At 39.4% G+C, this 21,392-nt stretch overlaps 1 protein-coding gene across 4 annotated transcripts in view; it reads left to right on the forward strand.

The window, feature by feature from the left end:
- The window catches only part of sbf2 (SET binding factor 2), a 143,117-nt gene extending 132,892 nt beyond the window's left edge, over nt 1-10,225 (forward strand). For all 4 annotated transcript variants that reach the window (XM_015338329.2, XM_015338326.2, XM_006642611.3 and 1 more), the window contains 9 exons: nt 1,121-1,306; nt 3,650-3,776; nt 4,695-4,822; nt 5,812-6,039; nt 6,661-6,768; nt 7,254-7,441; nt 7,597-7,684; nt 8,126-8,257; nt 8,910-10,225. In XM_015338329.2, the coding sequence (XP_015193815.2) occupies nt 1,121-1,306; nt 3,650-3,776; nt 4,695-4,822; nt 5,812-6,039; nt 6,661-6,768; nt 7,254-7,441; nt 7,597-7,684; nt 8,126-8,257; nt 8,910-9,008 (1,284 nt within the window). In that variant the 3' untranslated portion in view covers nt 9,009-10,225. The remainder of the gene's footprint in view (nt 1-1,120; nt 1,307-3,649; nt 3,777-4,694; nt 4,823-5,811; nt 6,040-6,660; nt 6,769-7,253; nt 7,442-7,596; nt 7,685-8,125; nt 8,258-8,909) is intronic.
- The last annotated feature ends 11,167 nt before the right edge of the window (nt 10,226-21,392 follow it).

A 21,392-nucleotide genomic window follows, 5' to 3' on the forward strand; every position in this document is an offset into this window, starting at 1 on the left:
GTATTGATCTACAGATCAAGGGTCTCTAACTCCAGACCTCGGGGTCCAGACTCCAGCTGGTGTTCTGTGTCTTTTTAAGTTGTCAGTAGCTTAGAACTGAGGAAAATGGATTAATTGGTCTGATTGACCCTGTGGAATAGATTTGGAAACCCCTGATTTATATAGTACTCCTGTCGGAAATAAGTCTGTCTTTTCCATTATGGCTCCAGGCTTGAACCAACCTAAACTGTCTTTCAGGATGCTAAGTCAGGGACAAATGGATAATTGATATCGTTGCCTCATTGCAAAACGCTTAGGATAACAACAATTATGAACAAAACAGAAATTGCAAATAAATTAACAAGAGGTTTAATTATATGTTTTAATACTTTGTTGAAAGATCCCAGGGAAGCAAAGTGCTAGGTAGCTTGTCCCTGAATCCACATCCCTGTATTTAAGGAAGGGGCTTCGGTTTTCCGTCCCAAATACTTTGGCAGAAACATGGAAGAAAAACATCAGCTCATTACAGTATGTTGTTAAAACACTGTGTCCATCTCCAGCTGGCACCAGGATGAAAACAGCATGTACAATTCCAACAGGGGGAACGTCTGTGAAATAAATAGGGATCAAGCAATGGATGTGGTCAACATAACAGACACAAACTTGTTTTTTCACTCAAATCACAAAGGTCCGAGTAATGGTAGCGGTCGGATACTTTTAATTTGTTAAACTCATTTTGCAGACAAGCGTCAGGTTTTCAGGCTTCTTGTAGTGTGCAGGACACTTTAAAATCGTATACGTGTAACATTTGGAAGCTGTCTCTGGCCCCAGTAAGAGTTGGTGTTAATCCACTGAAAAGAGAGGAAAATTACAAAAGAACAATGTTATTTTCTCGCACTTGTGCCATCTTCTGTTTAAAATATAAGAAGCACAACTTAATTATGAGGCTCATTTGTTCCATATGTGCCCAAGCCGTTAATTTATTCTGAAGTTTGTTTTATAACAGAATGGAAAGACATGGACTAGATGCAAGGTACCAATAGTTACTTAACTGCTGTTTTTACAGCAAGATATATATTGCTTCAAAACCTGGCAGGAATAGTTCGTTATTAACAATAACGTCTTTTTATTTGTTAACCAGGTTGTTTCTCTAGTTCAGCTGCTCAGTGACCCCTTCTACAGAACCCTGGAAGGTTTCCAGGTCCTGATCGAGAAGGAATGGCTGTCCTTTGGCCACAAGTTCAGCCAACGCAGTAACCTGACTCCTAACAGCCAGGGCAGTGGCTTCACCCCGATCTTTCTCCAGTTCCTGGACTGTGTGCATCAGGCAAGCGTGACAGAGCCTCCCATCTTCAGTTCACACATTGCACATCGACACACTGTGCTTCTAGAAATGAAGTCATTGCATATTTGCAGCGTTATGGATTTTCTGGGGGGGGTGGGGGTGGGGATTGGAGCAGGGCAAGGAACACTTAGCAAACAACACGATTTTGGAAGTACTCGCAGAATGATCAAATCCATTCGTGAGTCATAGCCATCACATCCATACAGTTTAGTTGGTCCTAATGTAAGAATCAATATCGTGCACAACCAGGGGGAATTCCCAAGCGGATTGAATATGAAGTAACAGTTTGTGTGTAGACTCTGTTGACTTGTGCTGAATTTAGGGCCTTCCCCTTTTCAACATTTAAGATTTAGAAGTACAGTACACATACAGAAACCTTCCTTACATAAGACTTCCCTTTTAAAGTTAAAAATTTGGAGTTCAGGTCTGACACCTGTTCGTTGTGTTACAGTTTTGGTCCTAGCCAGTAGGATGGAAGCTTATCTAGGTATGAAATGTCAGCTGTGACAAGTTTCAGTTCTAAAACACATTGCATGACTGGAAAAGGGAAATGAGTAATAAATCCTAAGCCATCCCTTTCTGATTTGGTATGCATCAGAGCTCAAAAATGCCAGATAATCTGAAGGGTTTAAATAAATATTATATGTGAAACACTTTGAATTATTCATTTCAATGAATGTGACCGTGAAAGTAAAAAAGGGCCAAATTTAAATACATTTTGTTTGTAGTTTTCCTGTATGAAATTTGAGAGTATTTTACCGATGTACTGTAGGAGGACTACTTACCTGATATGTCAAGACTTTACTAAAATTACACATTTAAACGACTCATTAAATTCTTACCACATTAACACAAGAGCACGTCAGATGATAAATTGCCTTTTGGGGAATTAAATGCTTTTTCTTGTTACCAAAGACATGGAATAAGAAAAGCACAGGAATCTTGTTCGCTGTCAAATGCTAATTTTGAACTGCTGTGGGTTAGCTTTGTCTCCCGAGTCTTTTAACACAGATTCAGTACACTTACATCAACACTTGCTTTCCACATTTGTGTATTTGAGGTTGATTTTATGGTTGCCAAGATGATCCAACACTGTTAAAGCCCTTTAGTGTGATAAACAAAACAAACAAAATGTGAAATTCCTTAAATAGCACATCTCATCTCACAAATAGTTGTTGTTTTTGCCAATATACACAGGTGGCTCTTATAAAAAAGTCCTCTGTACAGTCCCAGCAACTGGAAGATATTTGTGCATTTTGCTCTTTATCACTTTGTGGTGGGGATGATGATGTCACAGAGCACTGCAGTTTTTGTTCAGTAACTTTTCGTATTGAAATGTGTGCTGTGAAGGTTACACAATGTATTATGCAGAGTAGTTCCAAATATATCTATTTAAAATAATTTAATTCATGTATATTTGGATTTCTCCTCATCTCCATTGAGAATCTAATCTGTATTTACAATTTATATTACCAGTTGTTTTCATTTTTCATTTTTTAATTCCCAATTTGGAATCGCCAGCTGTTTCTCTTACATCTCAGCTCATAGCAGTAACTCCCATGCTAAACATACTTAAGCCATGGCAGAAGTGTGGATCAGTGGCCAGGGTTATGAACTCATAACTGGAAGGTTGTGGGGTCAAATCCCAGGTGAGGCACTGATTTTGTACCCTAGAACAGGGTGCTTCATCTGCTTTGCTCGTGTAAGATTCTCAGCTGTACAAATGGGAGCAAACGTAAGTTGCTTTGGATAAAAGGGTCAGCCTCTTAAAAAGAAGACAGCCAAAGGCCTCTCCAAACTGCTCACCCATTGAACTATTCATCTTTTCATCTTTTGGAATGCTGAAAGCTCCGCAGTGTCTTGCTAGGTGGATAGTACCAGCTGGAGGAGTGGTGCATCCCAGACCAATGTCACTCATGCCTGCAGCGGCCCAGAAATTCAGCTAAAAAAACGAAGGAAACCAGGCCAGCTTATCGTTTTGGCAATTGTACAGTACCGTTCTCCTGCTGGTTAGGGAATCTCAGTCACAGTCTCGCATTACTGACATCCTCAAACATTAGTGACAAGACCCAAACCTGCAACATCTGGGACCCAGGGGGCACGTCTTAAACTGGTTGGCCACTCAGGAGCCTGCCTGTCTATACAATTGTAAAGTGGAAGATGTTACTTGATTTGGAAGAAAAAGAGCTCAATATGATTGCCAAACTGAGTGTTTTTTTAATTAATTATTAATATGTATTTGGGGAAAAAACCTTTCTGTCTGGGAATGTCTACCATGCTGAGGGGAAAATAATAACACCTACCATTGGACTTTGTTTTTTCTAGATACACAACCAGTATCCCATGGACTTTGAATTCAACCAGCACTACCTGAAGTTCCTGGCTTATCACTACGTCTCAAATCGCTTTAAAAACTTCCTTTTGGATTCAGATTATGAACGTCTAGAACATGGTCAGTTTTCACATCTTCTAATTGAATAGATCGTTGTTGAGGATAAGTGATCTTGGCCCATTGCTCCTCCTAAAATTAATCTTAGTCCTTTTTCTCAATCTTCTACCTGGTTCAGAAATTCAGCAGCATTGCACAAAGCCAGCAGGAAGACATTGTGGGCTTATGTGATCACTTTTTTCTGTTTTATATTTGTAAAATATAACATAATCAATTGTGGAAAAAGTAATCTTCGTTGTCTTTGGTCATGTAAGTTTCACACTTTCCTGCACTCGCAGGTTTGAGTTTCTCTCATTTTACTGCCGGGAATTCTAGTTATGTGTCAGTGTTGGTAGCTAGAATGTGACCTACTGCCTGTGCTTTTGAACCCTATTCCTACACCCTACTTGGATTGTGTTTCTCTGCTCTTTGCCAATTTGTTATTAATTTCTTTAATGAGTGCCTTAAATCTGGGCTTGTACCTTTAGTCTTAAAGTCTGCTGCTATCAGGTCTGTGTTAAAAGAATCCTGGCCTGTATAGCCAGGTTAATAACCACCCTCTTACTTTCTAATCACACCTTCTTACCTTAGGTTATGGAGTGGGGGGTTGCAACTGAATTGCAGAACTAAACCAGTTCTTGTTAATGATGGCTCTGTTAGGTGTATTATGCATGTGTGTAGCATTTTGTGTTTTTTTAGATATGCTTCTAAATGTAATACATTCTCATCTGCATTATGACAAGGTTCTATAATAACTCTTACTATTTATTAAACCAAAATGACTGCAAGACTACTTTACAGCAAAAGGCCTGGTATTGAAAAAAGATGACCTGTGTTCTGGCTCAAAATTGATCTTTAAAAATCTAATTTCTTCTTGATCCTTTTTGGCATCTTGTTTTCTTATACAGCAGCATTTTCTTTGTTTTTTTTTTCTCATCAAAGGGACATTGTTTGAGGATAAGGGAGACAAGCAGGCCAAGAAAGGAATATGCATCTGGGAGTTCATTAACAGAATGCACAAGAGGAGCCCTGTGTTCTTTAACTACCTTTATGGACAGTCAGAAGTAGAGGTATGAAATCTGGGAGTCTTCTTTGGCAGTCCTCACTGACAAATCAGTAGCATCTTTCACATGCTCTGACCTGATCATGCAGTCTAGTGAAGGTCTGCAATGGTTTCAAAGCAATATTCATAATGTCCTGGCAAAAAATACCATCATAAGGTATTTCAAGATGATTGAATGCTAGCTTCTTTCTTATCAGAAGACGCATTCAAATAATAAATAAGAGTTTAATAATAACAGAGGAGCAAGGAACTGCAGCTTCAGATACTGGGGTCTAAGTAGGCTTCTCCTAGTATTGTGAGAGCCACGTGGGTCCCTGCTTCATATCTCCTGCGAGCTCAACTAGACTTTCAGCATACTTAACCTTTATCTTTTTTTAAAAAATTCCTCGCTTGTTGTTTTTTAAAACTTGAGTTGCTGGCTGCTGCCGTGTGAAACTGGGGTTTACCTCTGTCAGTGTGTTCCGAATGCAAACTTCAAAACAAAAGAGTAAAAAAAAAAACAGCAGGGCATGTCAAGATCCTCGTGAGGGTAGTGTCCAATTGAACTGTGATTCATCTCGGAGCTAGCTCTTGGAACCTCTAATAGCCTTTCTCCCAAACTCACAGAGTTATAAATCAGCCGCAAAAACTGGACAAATATGAAACTTTTTTTTTTCTTAGCTCCGGTTGTGGATTATGTGCCATTTCTGAGAAGAGCAGTAAGTTCATCAGGCTCAAGACACTGGATTCCTTTCAGATTTCCTCAGTGATGCCCAGCACATATTGTTAGTGTTAAGTGGAGGGATTTGGAATACCTCCGGGAATTCCTATAGCAGTGGGAAAAAATGTGGTCTAGACAAAGCCCCGGTATTTCGTAAACTTTAATCAAAAGTAAACAAGGTATTGCCTGGCAATGTGACCCGTCTCACAGTGCTGTTCGGAGAATGTGTGGTACGTTCAGGGTGGGGAACTGTGGCCTGTTCTTGCTAATGAGCTCATTTCTGTTTTTGTATTCAGCAAGTCCTAAAGCCCTGTATCAACATCTCGAACCTGACTAAGTGGGATTACTACACTGCGGAGACCCTGTCCACTGGCCCTTGCTACGACTGGAAGATGGTGGTGAGCAGCGCGGCGCCCAGCGAGGAGCTTGACGCCTCCCTCTCTGGCAGCAGGAGGAAGATCGTGTGGCCCTGCTACAGCAGTGTCCACAGGGCACAGCCTGACGCCATGACAAAGCTGCTGGCAGTAAGTGAACATCCGTGCTAAGCCTTCCAGTAAGCCCCAAGCTTTAGGGTAGGTTCTCCACAATGGAGAGCTGGCAGAGGGCACAGTCCCCATGTTACCAGCCATATACACCCTGTTCCCCATCCTGTTGTGCTGCATCTTTAAGGTTCACGTTGTGTTCTGTACTATGTTGGTACTTAAAGAGGGAGAAATTCAAACAACTGTTCTTTTCTCTGCCTGAATTCATTTTTGTTTTTTTCTGAAAATGGTGCAGGATAGCTGTTCAGATTACATGTGGGTTCAGAGTCAGAATGGGGTGTCATGGTAATCACTTCAAGAGTGACTGACCTTCGTAACAAAATTTGACCTTCGTTTTCAGTTAATCTACGTGAATCAATACCTTACTGACGCTTTTGGTTGCAAATTTATTATTTTTTCACGTCATTTTATACTTTACCCTGCACCCTTCAGCAGGCTTAGTATCAAGCAGTATAAAGCCTTCTGTATTTGGAAAAACAACCTTGACTGTTCGTGAATCATTCACAACAAAAAAGGAGTTCTGCTGAGTCATCTTCTGGAGTTGTGTTTTTTTATTTTTGCAAGGAAAGTGATTCAGATGTGCTTTTGCCTTTTGTCTTGCAGGATATTGAAAGGTTAGAGAATGAATTGAATCAGACCCCAGAGAGATGGCAGCTGACTTTGGATAAAGTCAAAGTCAGCATCAAAGAGGATTTAAAACTGGAGAGCAGTGTAAGTGCGAGACTACAGAAAAACATTTTGTATTTCACCCCAGTGTGCAATTGTTATACCCTGTGATTAATTATTGTGCACAGATTGAGGAGCATCTTTGTACTGTAGCTTCAAGCAAGCTGCTTTGTGGCTGAATTATATTGCTGTCCAAAAAAATGAAGCCTCTATTCTTTCCTTCAATGTTTAAGATTTTGTCATTTGAGCAAAATAATTTGCACAAAACATCTTGGTCTTCAAAGAATTTGAAGACATTGTTATTTATGTATGTGAATTATCAAATTCTGAGATTGATGGTAATATATGTAATACAGTATATGCTTGTGCCTAACATCTGTTATCGTGTGAAAGATTTAAAAAAGCAAAGGTGAAATCCCCAACAGACTCTGTGTGTTTCAGAGACTGTAGTTTCAGTATAATATCCTGCACTGTGCCCGGCACCTTTACCCCATTCCGTATGGACAGAGCTGTGTGTGTGTGTTTTCCAGCTCCACAAACAGTCGGCCGCAGTCTCAGGCCTGATTCCCAGCAACCTGCAGCCCTTCCAGAGGAGGTCCATGCTGCACCTGCCCGACAGCGGCCTGGGTGACGACAGCAGCCCCACGGCCTCCAATGGGGTCAACAGGAGAGCCGCCACCCTCTACAACCAGTTCACGCCCAAGAACGATGAAAACAGGTGAGGACGTGCGCGGCAGGCGCCCGGGTCTCCCCTCTGCGGCTCCTGCTGCTAGGTTTCGCGCCGGACTGCAAGGAGAGCACAGAGGCCTCGCAAAGTGGAAGAGGATGCATGTCGTCTCGGGGGTTACGTTTCTGTTTTGGTTTCCTTTGCAGGTCGTTTGAAGGAATCCTGTTCAAAAGAGGTGCTTTGCTCAAAGCCTGGAAACCTAGGTGGTTCGTTCTGGATACTACGAAACACCAAGTACGTACACTTGTCAGGAATCCTTTTTTTTTCTGTTAGTTCATTAAATTTTTTTAATACACAAGGAAAGGCATTTTGTCTTACAAGTGGTGTATCAGCCTTGAAAACAGCCGTGTGTAGACTTTTACCTAGTACTGTATATGATGTGATCGGATAAGCTAGGTGAAATCTTTTGAGAAACTAGTAGAAATTGGCTAGTTTGCTTTGTTCATTTACGCTTTGCTCTTGGTCACATTGCCATGATCGGGAATGAAACCTGCAAGATGTGCAACAAAGGCTGACCTTATCTTCACCTCAGATATAAGCAGCTCCAGCCAGTTAGGCGCTGGCAGCTCTCCATAGGCCTGTTATAGATTGGAAGGCATTCAAAGTTGATGTGTGCGTTCCCAATTACTGTTTCATTCTTCTACCAAAGGACAAAAGTGTTCTTTGTTTTTTCAGTTGAGGTATTACGACACAGGAGAGGACACAAACTGTAGGGGACACATTGACCTGGCAGAGGTGGAATCTGTTGTTCTCGCAGCCCCTACAATCGGCGCACCAAAGCACATTAGTGAGAAAGCCTTTTTTGATGTAAGTAGATCACGCTGCCTTTTTCCACCATGTAGGTGTGACTGTAGCACTGGTTCGGTGGAAGCCTTGTTGTCCGGTCCTCCGTTTTTGAAAAAGTTGACTGGGTTTTAATATAGGCTTTTTCTCTGTACCGGGCTGTCTGCTTCCAGTCTTAAACTGCATGTCCAACGATTAAGACCCAGTATTTTCAAAATATGAACTGCCTTCACTTGTTCAGAGGAAAAAACAATTTCTTAGGTGCTCTGGTGCCCAACTCCAGCTGAAACCAATTAAAAAGAATAAGGAGCTAAAAAAACAGAACAGACAAATTAAACGTAAATAAAAAGCTAGATGAAGTTAAAATGTTAGTTACCTCTTAAATGTGCCATTTTAAGAGAGTACTTAGAATCTGAAAGCCTTTACAACTAATTTCAAGTCTGCTGAAAGGCCTTTCAAAGTTAGTGCTGGAGACATAGTTCACAAATAGCAGATGACTTTCTAGATTTGTTGAGTTTAAAACTATTTTTTTTTCATTTTCTCTTTACAAAGTGTTTTTTTTAGCAAGTCCATTTTCATTTATTAGGTATTTAAGAGTAATGGTTGTGCTGGACAAGAAAGGATCCTGTGTTTTGTTTTGATTGTTTCTGATTGATTGTCACTAATGTCATTTCAGCTGAAAACGACAAGGCGTATGTACAATTTCTGTGCACAAGACGCACAAAGTGCACAGCAGTGGATGGACAAAATCCAGAACTGCATTTCAGACGCATAACCTTGCTCATCAGTGTGATCTCAGGCAATAATATCTTCAGGAAAAGGAGAACGGGGCTTACAAGGAGAGTTTGAAATCTCTTCCCAAACTCTTCAGGCATTTCCAGGAATTAGGATCCAGTACCAGAGATTAAAGAATTAAGAGATTAAAGAGGACTAAAATTATAAATGGATTGCACTGTGTACAAAAATAGTGTATTGACTTGTTTTAAATGGAGAAAGTGGGATTGCACTGGCCATCAAAAATGCTAAATACAATGTAGCAAGTGAAAAAAATAATTAGACTGTGTTTAGATGATTCAAGTTCAATACTGTAGAAAAAGAAAAAACAATTGCTGCTTCCAGAGCCTTAAAAAAGACCATCTAAAAGAGCAAATGACAGCAGACATGCACTAAACAAGGTAATTGATTGCACTTAAGCCTGTACTATGCATTCCATAGTACTTTACAGATTTAATAACATAAAACACCAGCAATTCAATGGCATTACATTATAAATATGTACATATTTGACATCCTTCTGTAGCATTTTTTTAATTTAAATAATTAATGAAAAACCTTTGCACACTAAGGAAAAGAATGTTTTCAACAATTTTGTTTTATAGTCGTAACTAGCATTACAAAAAGGCAGATGTTTTTGTGAATGTTTGTTGTCAAGGTTAACTTTTTTAAAAATGTCCCTTGTGATGTAAATTAAAAATTGATGTTATATATGTAGCTTGTCTTGTATGCATCTTAAGCATGGTCAAAATCCTAATTATAGCCTCACATATGTAAATATGTCTTTTGGTAGCATTTTATACATTTGACTTTTTTATACATTTGAACAGGTCATTTTTATCTAACCATAACCAAAATGAATCTGATTCACACTTCAGCTATGTTTTATCTTTTTTATGTCCTTGACATTTTAAATAGCCACTATGCCGTTTCAAGTCTGGAGTCGTCAAGCCTAGTATGAAGGGGGAAAGACTTCAGATTTCCCAAATGATTCATTAAAACTCGTTTTTTTTATTCTTTTTCTAAATAGCTCATTTAATCCAAACATAATGTCATTTTTTCTGTATGTAACATCTTATTGTTTGGGGGAAAAAAGGGAAAGACAGCTGGCACCTGGAATCTGTAACAGAGAAGGTAAATGTTATTGTTTTCCTGTACTTGTTTTTCTTGTGACAACACTAACTTTTTGGAAATAAATAGATAATACTTGAACACGCTCGCACAACCTATATGGTCACTTTTTCTGATGCTTGGGAAGAACACAGTTAAAAGCTGCACAATAATCTGTCACTATCTGTCAGTCACTTTTTTTATTTTGTTTTTGTTTGTTGTGGATGTAAATTAATTTGAAATCAGCATTTTTGTGTATGCGCAATTGGTCTGTCTTGTTTTCACTCTTTTATCCATAGTTTAAGTCTCTGGGAAACAAACCTCAGTATTGCACCTTTCCTGGGTCTTTGCTTTTCCATGCCTGTGATCTTTCCCCACAATAGCGTCACAGAAGTATTTCTGAAACGTCACAAACTTGAGAGATTTGAAGTCCCGCAGAGTTAAATAGCTGCTGCAGCTACCTTGATTAAGGAATTCCAAAATTACAATTACAAAAATTGCAAAAGCACTTTTTTCTTTTTACTTGTTTTTTCTTTGTTTTGTTTTTTTTTTTTGCAAAAGATTGTTTTGCAAATCTCCTTTTGCATGGATCCCTACCTGGAAGGTGATCTTTTTGGAATCTTTGCATCTCTCTTCCTGTTTACAGCTAATGATCCTTCACGGTGCATGTCACTGCAATTTTCTTTCCTGAAACTAACTCAGAGCGCTCCTGGAACATTACTGAATCCAGAAATGTAAACTAATAATAATGAGAATTAATTACATTTTTTCATCCCAAAGGATCCCAAAAGGTTTCATATTTAGGACGTCACCACTGACGTGTAGCCCTTATCTCAGTAGAAGCCATTCTCAACCACTACAGTCCCACTCCACAACACATCTGGGGAGGAGTAAGAAAGAGTGCGCTACTACTAAGATTAAGGATGAATTTTCTAGACGGCCAGACTGTATAAGCCTGATGCAGGTTTATATGTGTGGAAATTGGCCAGCTCGTTGGAATTAATGCCCTTGCTCTAAAGGTATCTTTTCATAAACAAGCACTCAGGATCTTGGTTATCATCTCATCTGGTGTTGAACACCTACACCCTACTCCTGTTACCATACAGGAGCCACATACAGCAGCAGCTTGGATACTGACCAGGGCCTGCTTTGCTTAGCTTTGGACATGTAAGAGAACTATTTTATTCCCCATAGAGTTTTCTTAATTAAGTCAAGTGAACCTTTAATTTCACTGCAAAGGAACAAGTAATAGGTTTATTCCATGCTGAAAAAAAAAGAAGAAAGAGAACACAACGTTTCGGCCGTGGAGCCTTCTTCAGGTCTCACTGTTTTTTAATTTCACTGTTTAGAAAGGGTCATGAAATCCAGTGCCACATGCTGAATTTAGAACTTTGCCTCTTTTTTTAAATGATTGACGGAGTTTCATTTAACCAATGAGTCTGAGTCCATTGACACATTGTGTTGACAACAGAAGGAGCCCACTTCCTTTGTTGCTAAAGGATGGACAGTCTGACCACGGCAAATCAGGCGAAGAGGTGAGAAATGTTATGCTTCTATATATCATAAATTGACAATTAAAAGTAGTTGCTTTGAAAGCGGTAGAAAAGGAATAATTCTAACCATTTGCTGGCTAAATATTTGTTTTGTACGAAAAAGAGATGTTAGTATGTTTTAAGAATGCTTCCTTTGATAAATAAATAATTCACATAATTTTTCATTATTGTATCATAATATTTCAAGGCAGTGGGACCTAGAAGTTCCAACATGTCTTTTTGAACCATGTTGAATATTGTGATGTTATAAGGTGGTCAAATGATGGTGTGTTTATATTATGACACCACAAAATCAGTTTTACACATTTTTATTGGATATTTTAATGGTCCAGTAATTTAAAAAATATTTAAAACTAATATGTTTTAAAACTTATTAAAAACTCAGTTGGAACAGAAACCAGAAGACGGAGAGATACTCTGAGACCAGGGTCTGGGAACACTTATTAAGAACATGGACTCTGGACCTGAATTGATACAATTCAAATATTTTCGCACAACCACCACTGTGATATCTTCACGGTAAAAGTACCGTCAAAACCCAAATCCATGCGTCAATGTGGAGCCACATTCTGGTATGGAAGACAGCAGCAAACTGAAGTTCCACCTGTCTTAAAGAATAAGGAAAAGCTTTAGATGAAATTCCGGTGTCAGAAACATGTGGTTTTCCTCATGTTCAGCTTGCTGGTATAGGGAGCAGGTGCAATGCTATACTGACATCTGGAAAGTTTGTGGCTAGCAGTCATTTCCAAATTTAGCTGGCTTTCCAAGCTGTGGATTAGCACCCACCCCCAGGAGGGAAGGTGCAGAGGAAGTGGGATTCCTGATGGATTTACTGGGGTTGCACTGGAAGGCACGCCACCAGCCGTGTGTGGAGTTCTCCTGAGGAGAACTGGAGCTTTCAGCCTGCAACAAAAATGAGGAAAACAAAAAGCCCTAGTACTGACACAAAGCAAAACCTACAACAGCTGTAAATGCATGGAATAAAAGTTGATGTTTAAAGCACTGCTCTTCACCAGTCCTTTCGGAAGACCTCTTGAGAGATAAAGTGTCTGTCTGTCCCTACAGAAACTCCGACTGTTCCAGCACCTTGAAGACTTTATTAATTATCTAAAACAAGAAACTTCTTAGCATTGCTGCCTAGCAGTGCTGGAGCCCTGCGTTCAGTTCCAGACCTGAAGAGGATGCTGTCTGCGTGGAGTTTGTATATTCTCCCCATGTTTGCATAGGTTTTCTCCAGGTGCTCCAGTTTCCTTCCACAGTCCAAAGACATACTGGTGGGTTAATTGGCTTCTGGGAAAATTGACCCTGGTGTGTCCGTGTCCGTGTCCGTGTCAGTGTCCCGGCAGTGGATTGGCCTCTCATCCAGGGAGTATCATGCCTTGTGCCCGTTGCTTGCTGGGATAGGCTCCAGCTCCCCCCGTGACCCTGTATTGGATAAAGCAGTAAAAAATGGATGAAGAGAAGTCTTTTGCTTTCCACCTTTGCTTATCCCATGGCTCTTTGCACTAAATAGTTGTCAGTTTTATTAATCAAGATCCTAGAAAACTGGCTGCATGGTGAACACTGGATGTGCACTACTGAACCAGGGCAATTCTGCGTAAAAACAGTATTACTTGATCAGCTCATTGTGGTTCATTTGATTTCACAATATTAGATCTCTCATCTATTTTTAATTTATATTTCCTGGAAATCTAGAATCTAGAGAACCTTAGGGAATAGCACATCATGATGTGTTTGCTTTTGTTAGTTCACTGGAACATCTGTGATGATCAGTTTATTGTTAATACTGGACAATTCAAGCACTCTGTTCCAAATTGCACTCATTCTAAACAGGAGATTCTTTAACCATGATCTAAAAATATTCTTTAAGGTCCCTCTGGTAGATTTGTTTTGACTTGTTTGTACCTTGTTTTATCTCTGGAGAAAATCAGCCTTTTCTCTGAATGTGTTCCTTCTTTTGTCCATCCCACTAAAAATGCTTTCCCACTGACTGCGTCCACTGATACAGCCCAGAAACAATCCAGGCAATGTCCCCCATGATACTCTGATTCACATTTCAGCTAGCATCTGTGAGCCTGTTTGTGCCCTCCAAAAAGCCACCTCTTACAGCAGAGATGAGTGTAGTTCCTATATTTTCAATACTCACAACTGGCAAACTGCAGTCTATTTCAGTTTCAGTGAATGAAATGCCTTTTAAACAAAACACTTCACTGTAGTCCACGATTTTACAGTTTCCTAAAGTAAAATCACATAAAAGAAGATCGTCTTCTCTTTTCTGCTTTTCAAATCTTTCAATTCAATCACTCAATTCATATTTTTCCCCAGAATTAATGTTACTGACATGTTGTGACAGAGAGCTTTAGAAAAATCATAGCATTCATTTTTGTCTTTACTCACTCATTTAATAAATATGGCTCCATAAAGCGAAAATACTCCTTGCAGCAATATATTTGACAGGATCAAGAACCAGAACTTTACAAATGAGAATGTCAGGAATTCCAATCAGAAATTGGAAGGACATCATATTATTGGCCGTTATTATTGCATCATGTCTAGAAGAAATAAAAAAAGCTGTCACTATTCTGAATCATATAGGATGGGTGACTTCAGAGTTAACTACGTGCACCAATCTGAATGTCCTCCACAGGACTGCCTTAGAAGGACTACATCAGCCAGGAAGATTTCAATATATATAACATATTAATAGCCATTTTTAACATCATGCCACTCTAGATACTAAACGAAGTTATTTTGCGAGATGCTGTTTCCAAGGTAACAGTAAACAAAACAAAAGTTGCTTGCTATACTGTGCTGTACAGACCAAAAGAAGTGGTTGCCATAGTTACTTGTGTCATATTTGATGTAATTCATACCAGGCTATTCTGCACTTGTCATCACGCAAGTATAGTCTGCCACCTTTACCACAGGATTTTAATCGGGAGTGCTATAGACAATGCTATGAAGTCACCTCGGGAAGATATTTTGGCCAGAAACATGGCCAACTAAAACCACAGCTGTGAGAGATTTATTCATTATCAGACAGTCAGAAAGAATGTTCCCGATCCAAATCTGTTTAAATGAAAATCTCCTGGAGAAGATTCAAATAAACTGGTCACGGACATTAAGAAGCCTAGACCACATGTGGCCACAGGCAGAGGAGAAGGTATTTTTGCCTTATTATGGAATGTTAGAGTTTGTGCAATTAATTCCTGGAGACGTGACCTTGATACATTAACGATTAGGACTCAGAAGAGTTTAAATCAAACTTTGCGAAAATGCGTTTGAGATATTAATGCCTCCTTTGAGGGGCAGGCGGATGAGCTTACGTTCAAATCTTCTGCTTCTTTGCCGTGGAATTCTTTGCAGGAGGGAACCTGTGTCCATTAGGACCAATAAGGGGACTGATCCTTACAGACAGAAATTGAGATTTGATTTTAAATATTGAGTTTAGCTGGTGAAAGTATATTTTTAAAAGTGTTATTTTGAAAGAAATGGTATTTGTGACTTAACACAATCTCATATGAAAATATATGAAAATGTAGTGAGGAGTAGACAAGTTTATGCCTGGAAAGATATTGGTAATGCCTCTTGGTCCAATTAATAATGGGTAGGGCTGCTTTTCTTTAATAGTTTCCATGAGTCACTCAGGTGGGAGCTGTGCCTTATTGTTGATGAGGTGGGTCCCTCCCATATGTATTTTGAGATCATTTGGGATGACACGTCTGTATTACAGTAAGTATCACATTAGAAAAACAGTGTGTGTTGCATGAAAGGAAGTATTTTGCATAAACAGTACATTATTTACACAAAGTAAGTATTTAAATGCATTTTTTGTGTTCTTTTCATTATGCACATTTTGTCTTAACCTGTTGAATTTCGCTGCTGTTAACTAATCAGAACAAAATTGTCGACTGTACACAATTGGAGCAGGTATGGAAGAAGCAGGCAAACCATGACTTCATTATTGTGCAAGTAGATGCCGTGAGGTACAGTCGAACAGTTGGGCTACGTCCAGCTGAGCAAACAAACAACGCCATAAAAGGAATGTATTTTTGATTTGTCACATTATTTTGGATGTGCCACATTCCAATCCGATGCTGACATGTTGATCACGTTTAGAGCACTTGCAAGAATTTCACAACAGTCATTGCACACAGTTGACGGTATTGCTAAGCTTTCTGTTTGTCTAACAGCTCTTATTAGCCATGACAATAAAGCTGCCAGCTGAAACAGGTTAGCGCATGTAATTTAATGTTATCTCAAATGGCACTCTTTTGGCCTTGGGTTGAACTGTAAATTCTACACTGTCTCTGCCCCATCCTAATTTGGTTAACACTGGCTCTGCTTGCTCGTGATGTAATGGCCCGCATGACTTTGCAGTGTTTTTTTTCATGCCCATAGATTCTAATTTGGGGTTGCTAAAAACCCCTTTTGTTCTTTTTTGGGGGCGTTTGCTGAAATAAGAGGGACAGCAGGAAGGGCAGATATGCAAAGTCTCTCGGCCTGTTGCACTGAACACGGAGGCATTGTTAAAAGATTATTACTCACTGTCCCGTCTTGTCTTCACTCTGTGCTGAGGCTGGATTTCACCTGCTCCAGCGTGCCTTAAGTAATGCACAAACAATGTGTTTTAAAAAATATACTGTTTCATAATTCTTAGTGGCAAAGGTTCCAGCTGAGGGCACCAGTTTGACAGCCCTTCTTGTTTCTATGTCCATGAAATTGCAGGCCCGGTTACAGCGACTATTAATTTTGTACTTATTATAGCATAGATCACATTTTAACCATAAAGGTAGCAAGCTTATGCAGTCTCATTTTCATAATGTTTTTTCAGGTCGTGACTTGCACAGATGGGCATCTATGTAACACGTTTTTCTTTTACATGAACAAAATTGCCTACAAAACTAAACGAATTTGCATAATCAAAGATGAATGTTGCACTTCTGTAATGGCAGGAAGAGAACAAGGCAATTTATTGTGTTGAGAGATATCGGAAATTTGTGTATTGGAGGACACAGAGACCCTGTGATGCTTAGATGTTACCTAATTTCATACTTATCTTTGAAATTCATTTGCATGGATCCTGGCAGTTATCAACCCTGATAAATGAGTTTCACAATCAAAATCAGCAACAGTGAAATTGCTAGAAAAATGTAATTATCAAGCCCAGCTAAATGGAGTTTGTGCCAGACGTTTGGGAAGAAGGTTAGATCCTGCTCTCACCCACTTCCTCCCTCTTAAGTGTCTACACACATCTCACATCCAGTGCTTCCCTTCACACATCTTTCCTTCCTCTCCCACCACCTCATCTATACCTCTGCAGCAGCTCTCTAGCTTTTTCCTTGCAGTCATGAGGGGAAATTCAGGCAGCCTCCTCCTGGGGGCTAGTCAGCCATTCCCTCGGCCGGGATAGTTAAACCAAACGTGCGCTATACATTTCCCCTCCCTGTTGCTTTCCTCAGCATCTGACCCGGCTGCTGAAATGAAGACAGGTTGCTGTGGGACAGGGATTCTGCAACAGACCAAGAGGCCGAAAATGAGCAGGCGCTAAAAGATCGAGCAGTTTAGCCTCTACGTGTTGCAGGGCCTGACGCAGACACCTGGCCTTTATTTCATGGATACAGAGGTACTGTGGAAACGTGGGGCATTTTTGTACTCTTGTTTAAGTTATGATAGGGGCTTCACAGCAAAAAGGTTCATCAATGGGAAGTCTAAGATTAAACTGAGTTATTTTGCGAAAAACTCACACAACGGTCCGTGTGTGTCCATAGTGATGCTGCTCTGGATTCCTTTAAAAGCAGTGGTTAATTCCAAGAATAAGAAAGCTGCAAAGCTCCCAGATGCAGGGAGGGGAGAGAACACAAAGACCTGGGATTCCTCCAGGGCAGAGTGAAAGATTTACATTTCTGGTTGGGAAAGTAAGAATTGCACTTGATGAGCTAGAGTGAATTCAAGGGTGTGGAAGCAAATAATGTCAGTCAGTGTTTAATAATCGCTGGGGTTTCAAATTCCTAGCTGGATGACTCAAAGAACGAAAATAACTTGCTCAGTGCATTCTTTAATTCATCCTTAACTAACTTTGGATTTCTAAAGAAAATAAAAGGCTTTTGTAACTTAAACTTCAAGCCAGAAACTGAAGGAAAAAAAATCTTAAATCTCTCAAGCAGAGGTTGGAAAAGTACCTTCTGGCATTTTTGAACATTGCACAGATTTGTGCAGTACAGCCAGCAGGATGGAATATCAAGTGTATTCCAGCAATTACACAAGCTATGTAGCTCTGAAATTAAATTAAGCAAATACATTATTATGTTAATTGCGTCCGGTATTTGAGTCCCAATAACACTAGATAAGTAATCTTACAGAAATTATTTCATCACTCTATGGAAGACAATACTACAGTAATGCAGGACAAAGGGTTGTCTTTACACATCCTTTTTTATTTGAATGGCATAAAAGACTTGTAACAAAAAAAACACTACTTTTGGTCATGCTGTAGAGATTTGTTGTTTTAGCTCATAGTATAACAAAAATAAGGTGCTTCAATACAGTCTCAGAGAACATGTTCGGGGGGAAAGTGTTAACTAAAGATTATTTCATTTTTCTCTGACATTCAGAAGCTGCATTGACACCATTGAAACTTTATGTGAGTAGAAACTGTAGCAGGTGTGAAGCTTTGAACCTACCACAAATTAAGAAGTTACTAATTTTCATTATAAAATTAGATGCGTGCTAGTATTTACATGCAACATGTGGGGAATGAGAGAAAAACATGGATCTGAAAAATCAGTAGAATGATTTCAAGGACTGATCAGATTTCCTACAACCAGGATCTTCCTGGTTAAAACTCAAGCCTGTGGTTCTGACAAATGTGTCCCTGCAACTATCCTGACTTTATAAGGTTGTCTCTGCAAAAATTAATAGTGGGAGGCAGAGTGGGAGTGTGAGATCTTGGCATTTAATTGTCAGCACTAAGAGCAGAACTTGAAGACCCTGGTTAGGGGAGTGCAGGTGCCATGCTAGGAAACTGGGTTTCTACAGACTCATCGAGATGCAAAGTCACTCTGAACAAGGGCACAACAGCTCTGTGGCGCTCGACAGCAGAGGAAGAGAAGATCTTCTGGGGTCGTTATCTTCTCTGTAGGTATCTGTGCAGAAGACCTTCCTCCTTTCAGCCTAAAAGAAGGTATTCTGGAGGGCTTAGATGAATCTATAATTTTAGAATTTATGTAACAGTGAATTGACCCATGAGAAGTAGATATTAGAACAATAATAGTAAACCCCTTTTTTCCGTAAAACACCTAGAATGTGCATTAATACTATTACTTTACTTTAGATTAATATATTGGAGAATCTTAATATAGAGAACTACTTCAGTGTGCAAAAGGGGAGGAACAGATTGTAGTTTTTAAATGCAGCCCTGCCACCTAGTGTCCATACATTCCCCTACCATTTTTAATTCCACTGCAACGGAATTCTAAACCTTTTTTATTTTGCAAAAATATAAACAGGAAGTCATGGGGGGAAAAAATGTAACTTGAGCACCCCTAAAAACATTAATTGGGCTCATGTCCTAGTTGCATGAAAATAATATTTATACTTTACCCTTAATTAGGTTACCAGCATCAGTGTGTTTGACTTCTGTGTGCAAAGTCTTTAAACTTAAATTAAAACAAAGCAGAGGTCTTGCATTAAACCTTTTCACTTATTCACAGGGAGAGTATTATTATCAAACTACTATTAAATTAAAATATTATGAACTTTGAGCTATTGAAAGGCACAAAAATCTCCCAATCATTGTAAAGAAGTAGATTTTGTTAATTTATAAAAATGTTATAAAATTTGTAGAGGGGTTGTGTTTAATGAGACTTTTTTGCACCCCTTACTGTGTAGCTGACCTCACGACTAATTCTCAGTGGAAATAAATACCTGACCTTTGAATTTCAGCAGTGTATATTAAAGATGTGAATTCCTTACAGGCCCGGTCAGTTTCTCTGTGAACAATTTGCCTGACATCTAACCCCAAAGAACTGAAAAAGTAATGCCAAAGAAATACAAACTACAGATCTGGTCCTGAAAGGGGATTTTCATTCTGTTGATAGTCCAGTGATAGGAGTCCTCTGCAAGTACAAATTTGATCTATTTATGCAGAAATGCCAGCAGCAAAGGTTGTCCTATATTGTCTATGCATATGGTCACCAGAAGCCTCATTCTTTGTGAAGTTGCTCTGGTTTGTTGCAAGCCCTTCATCTGCTATGTGCTGAAAAACAAGACAAGCGAAACAAAAAGAAATAAATGACACTAAATTAAAACAAACAAATGGAACTGTACTATGAACTAAAGTGATTCTGGAGTGAGGAAGGATGAAGAAACTACAAATGGCAAGTATACAGCTGACAAAAAAATTAACAAAACCTGACATAATTCTGTTTTTTCTGGCTTGGACAGCACAAGTTATGGAAAGAATGTTTTTGTGCCAAAGCCTTGAAGCACAAGTGCTGGCCCATTTTGGCAAAACTCGAAGCTACTGATGGCTTCCAGGTTTCTAGAGTCCCTGTAACTTAGTATGTGAGCATTTCAATTGTAAACTAGTTACATATAACAAGTGCAATTGCCTTTTGAATATGTGCTGATTAATCTGGGGAATGTTAAGTTCACAGATCAGAGCTCTTCTACAGCAAAATTAAAGGTGCATACTGTTAAGGGTGAGCTTGACAAATATGATAATTAGAGCTAACTCTTTGTTCTGTCACTCAAGTACAAACTATGTGTTTCATTTCAAATTCTCAGTTTGAGGGTATACCGCCAAAAAGCTGGATACCATTAAAAATGTCACGGCAATGTTAGTTTTTTTAACTGGAAAATTTTTTAGATCTGTTTTTTTCCCCTCTGGAAATGACTTGTTAAATGATGTATTGATGGTGACAGAGAGGGCGACTAGATTTAAAACACCTATGATACTAGAGATTGCAGCACCAACCTGATCCTTGAGAGCTATCATCCAGCTAAGACCTGCTTCAGCCCTGCAAATCACAAGTGGCAGGGCCACTTTTCATACCCACTTGGCGAGACACACCCCTCGCCACCAGCTGCTCCTCTTCGAAGACAGTTTTGCAGAGGAATTCCCCACCTGGTAGGGATCCAGCTGAGTCAGTGTAGGTGCATAATGTAACATGGCTTTGCTGTGAGTTGCAATCCTGAGTATCCAGAGCTTCAAGCTAACTGGTGCAGCAGTTTGCAGAATAGAAATAAAATCTGAACAACTCCATCTGAACTGAAGTAAAAACAGATTTCTAAATTTGCATTCTACTTAAGACTGGGGTATTGTCCAGGTGCCTTGGAATAAAGTGTTAACATTTTCATTTTGCTACTGATTTAAATAATCTTTACACTTATATAGCTTTCTGGACACTCCAATCAAAGCTCTTTTCAGGTAATGGGAAGATGCGTCAACAGCAATAGTGCGCCAGAACGCTCAGCACACATCAGTTGATGGAGATTATTAGGAGGACATGGTTGATTAAGGCCAGGGGGAAATTGTTGAGCTCCAGGTGAATTCAGAACCCAGTCCTGTCTTATGGTGACCAGTAATTATAGGGCTTGGTAGGACCCATAACCAGGGGTCTCAAATGCTGTTCAATGATCCTATAGCCACACTACACTGCTGTAAATTGTCTGGTTGTATCCCTTAACCTAATTTTACTGCAATAAAAAAATACAATATG

The sequence above is a fragment of the Lepisosteus oculatus genome, chromosome 21, assembly GCF_040954835.1.
Source record: "Lepisosteus oculatus isolate fLepOcu1 chromosome 21, fLepOcu1.hap2, whole genome shotgun sequence".
NCBI lineage: Eukaryota > Metazoa > Chordata > Actinopteri > Semionotiformes > Lepisosteidae > Lepisosteus > Lepisosteus oculatus.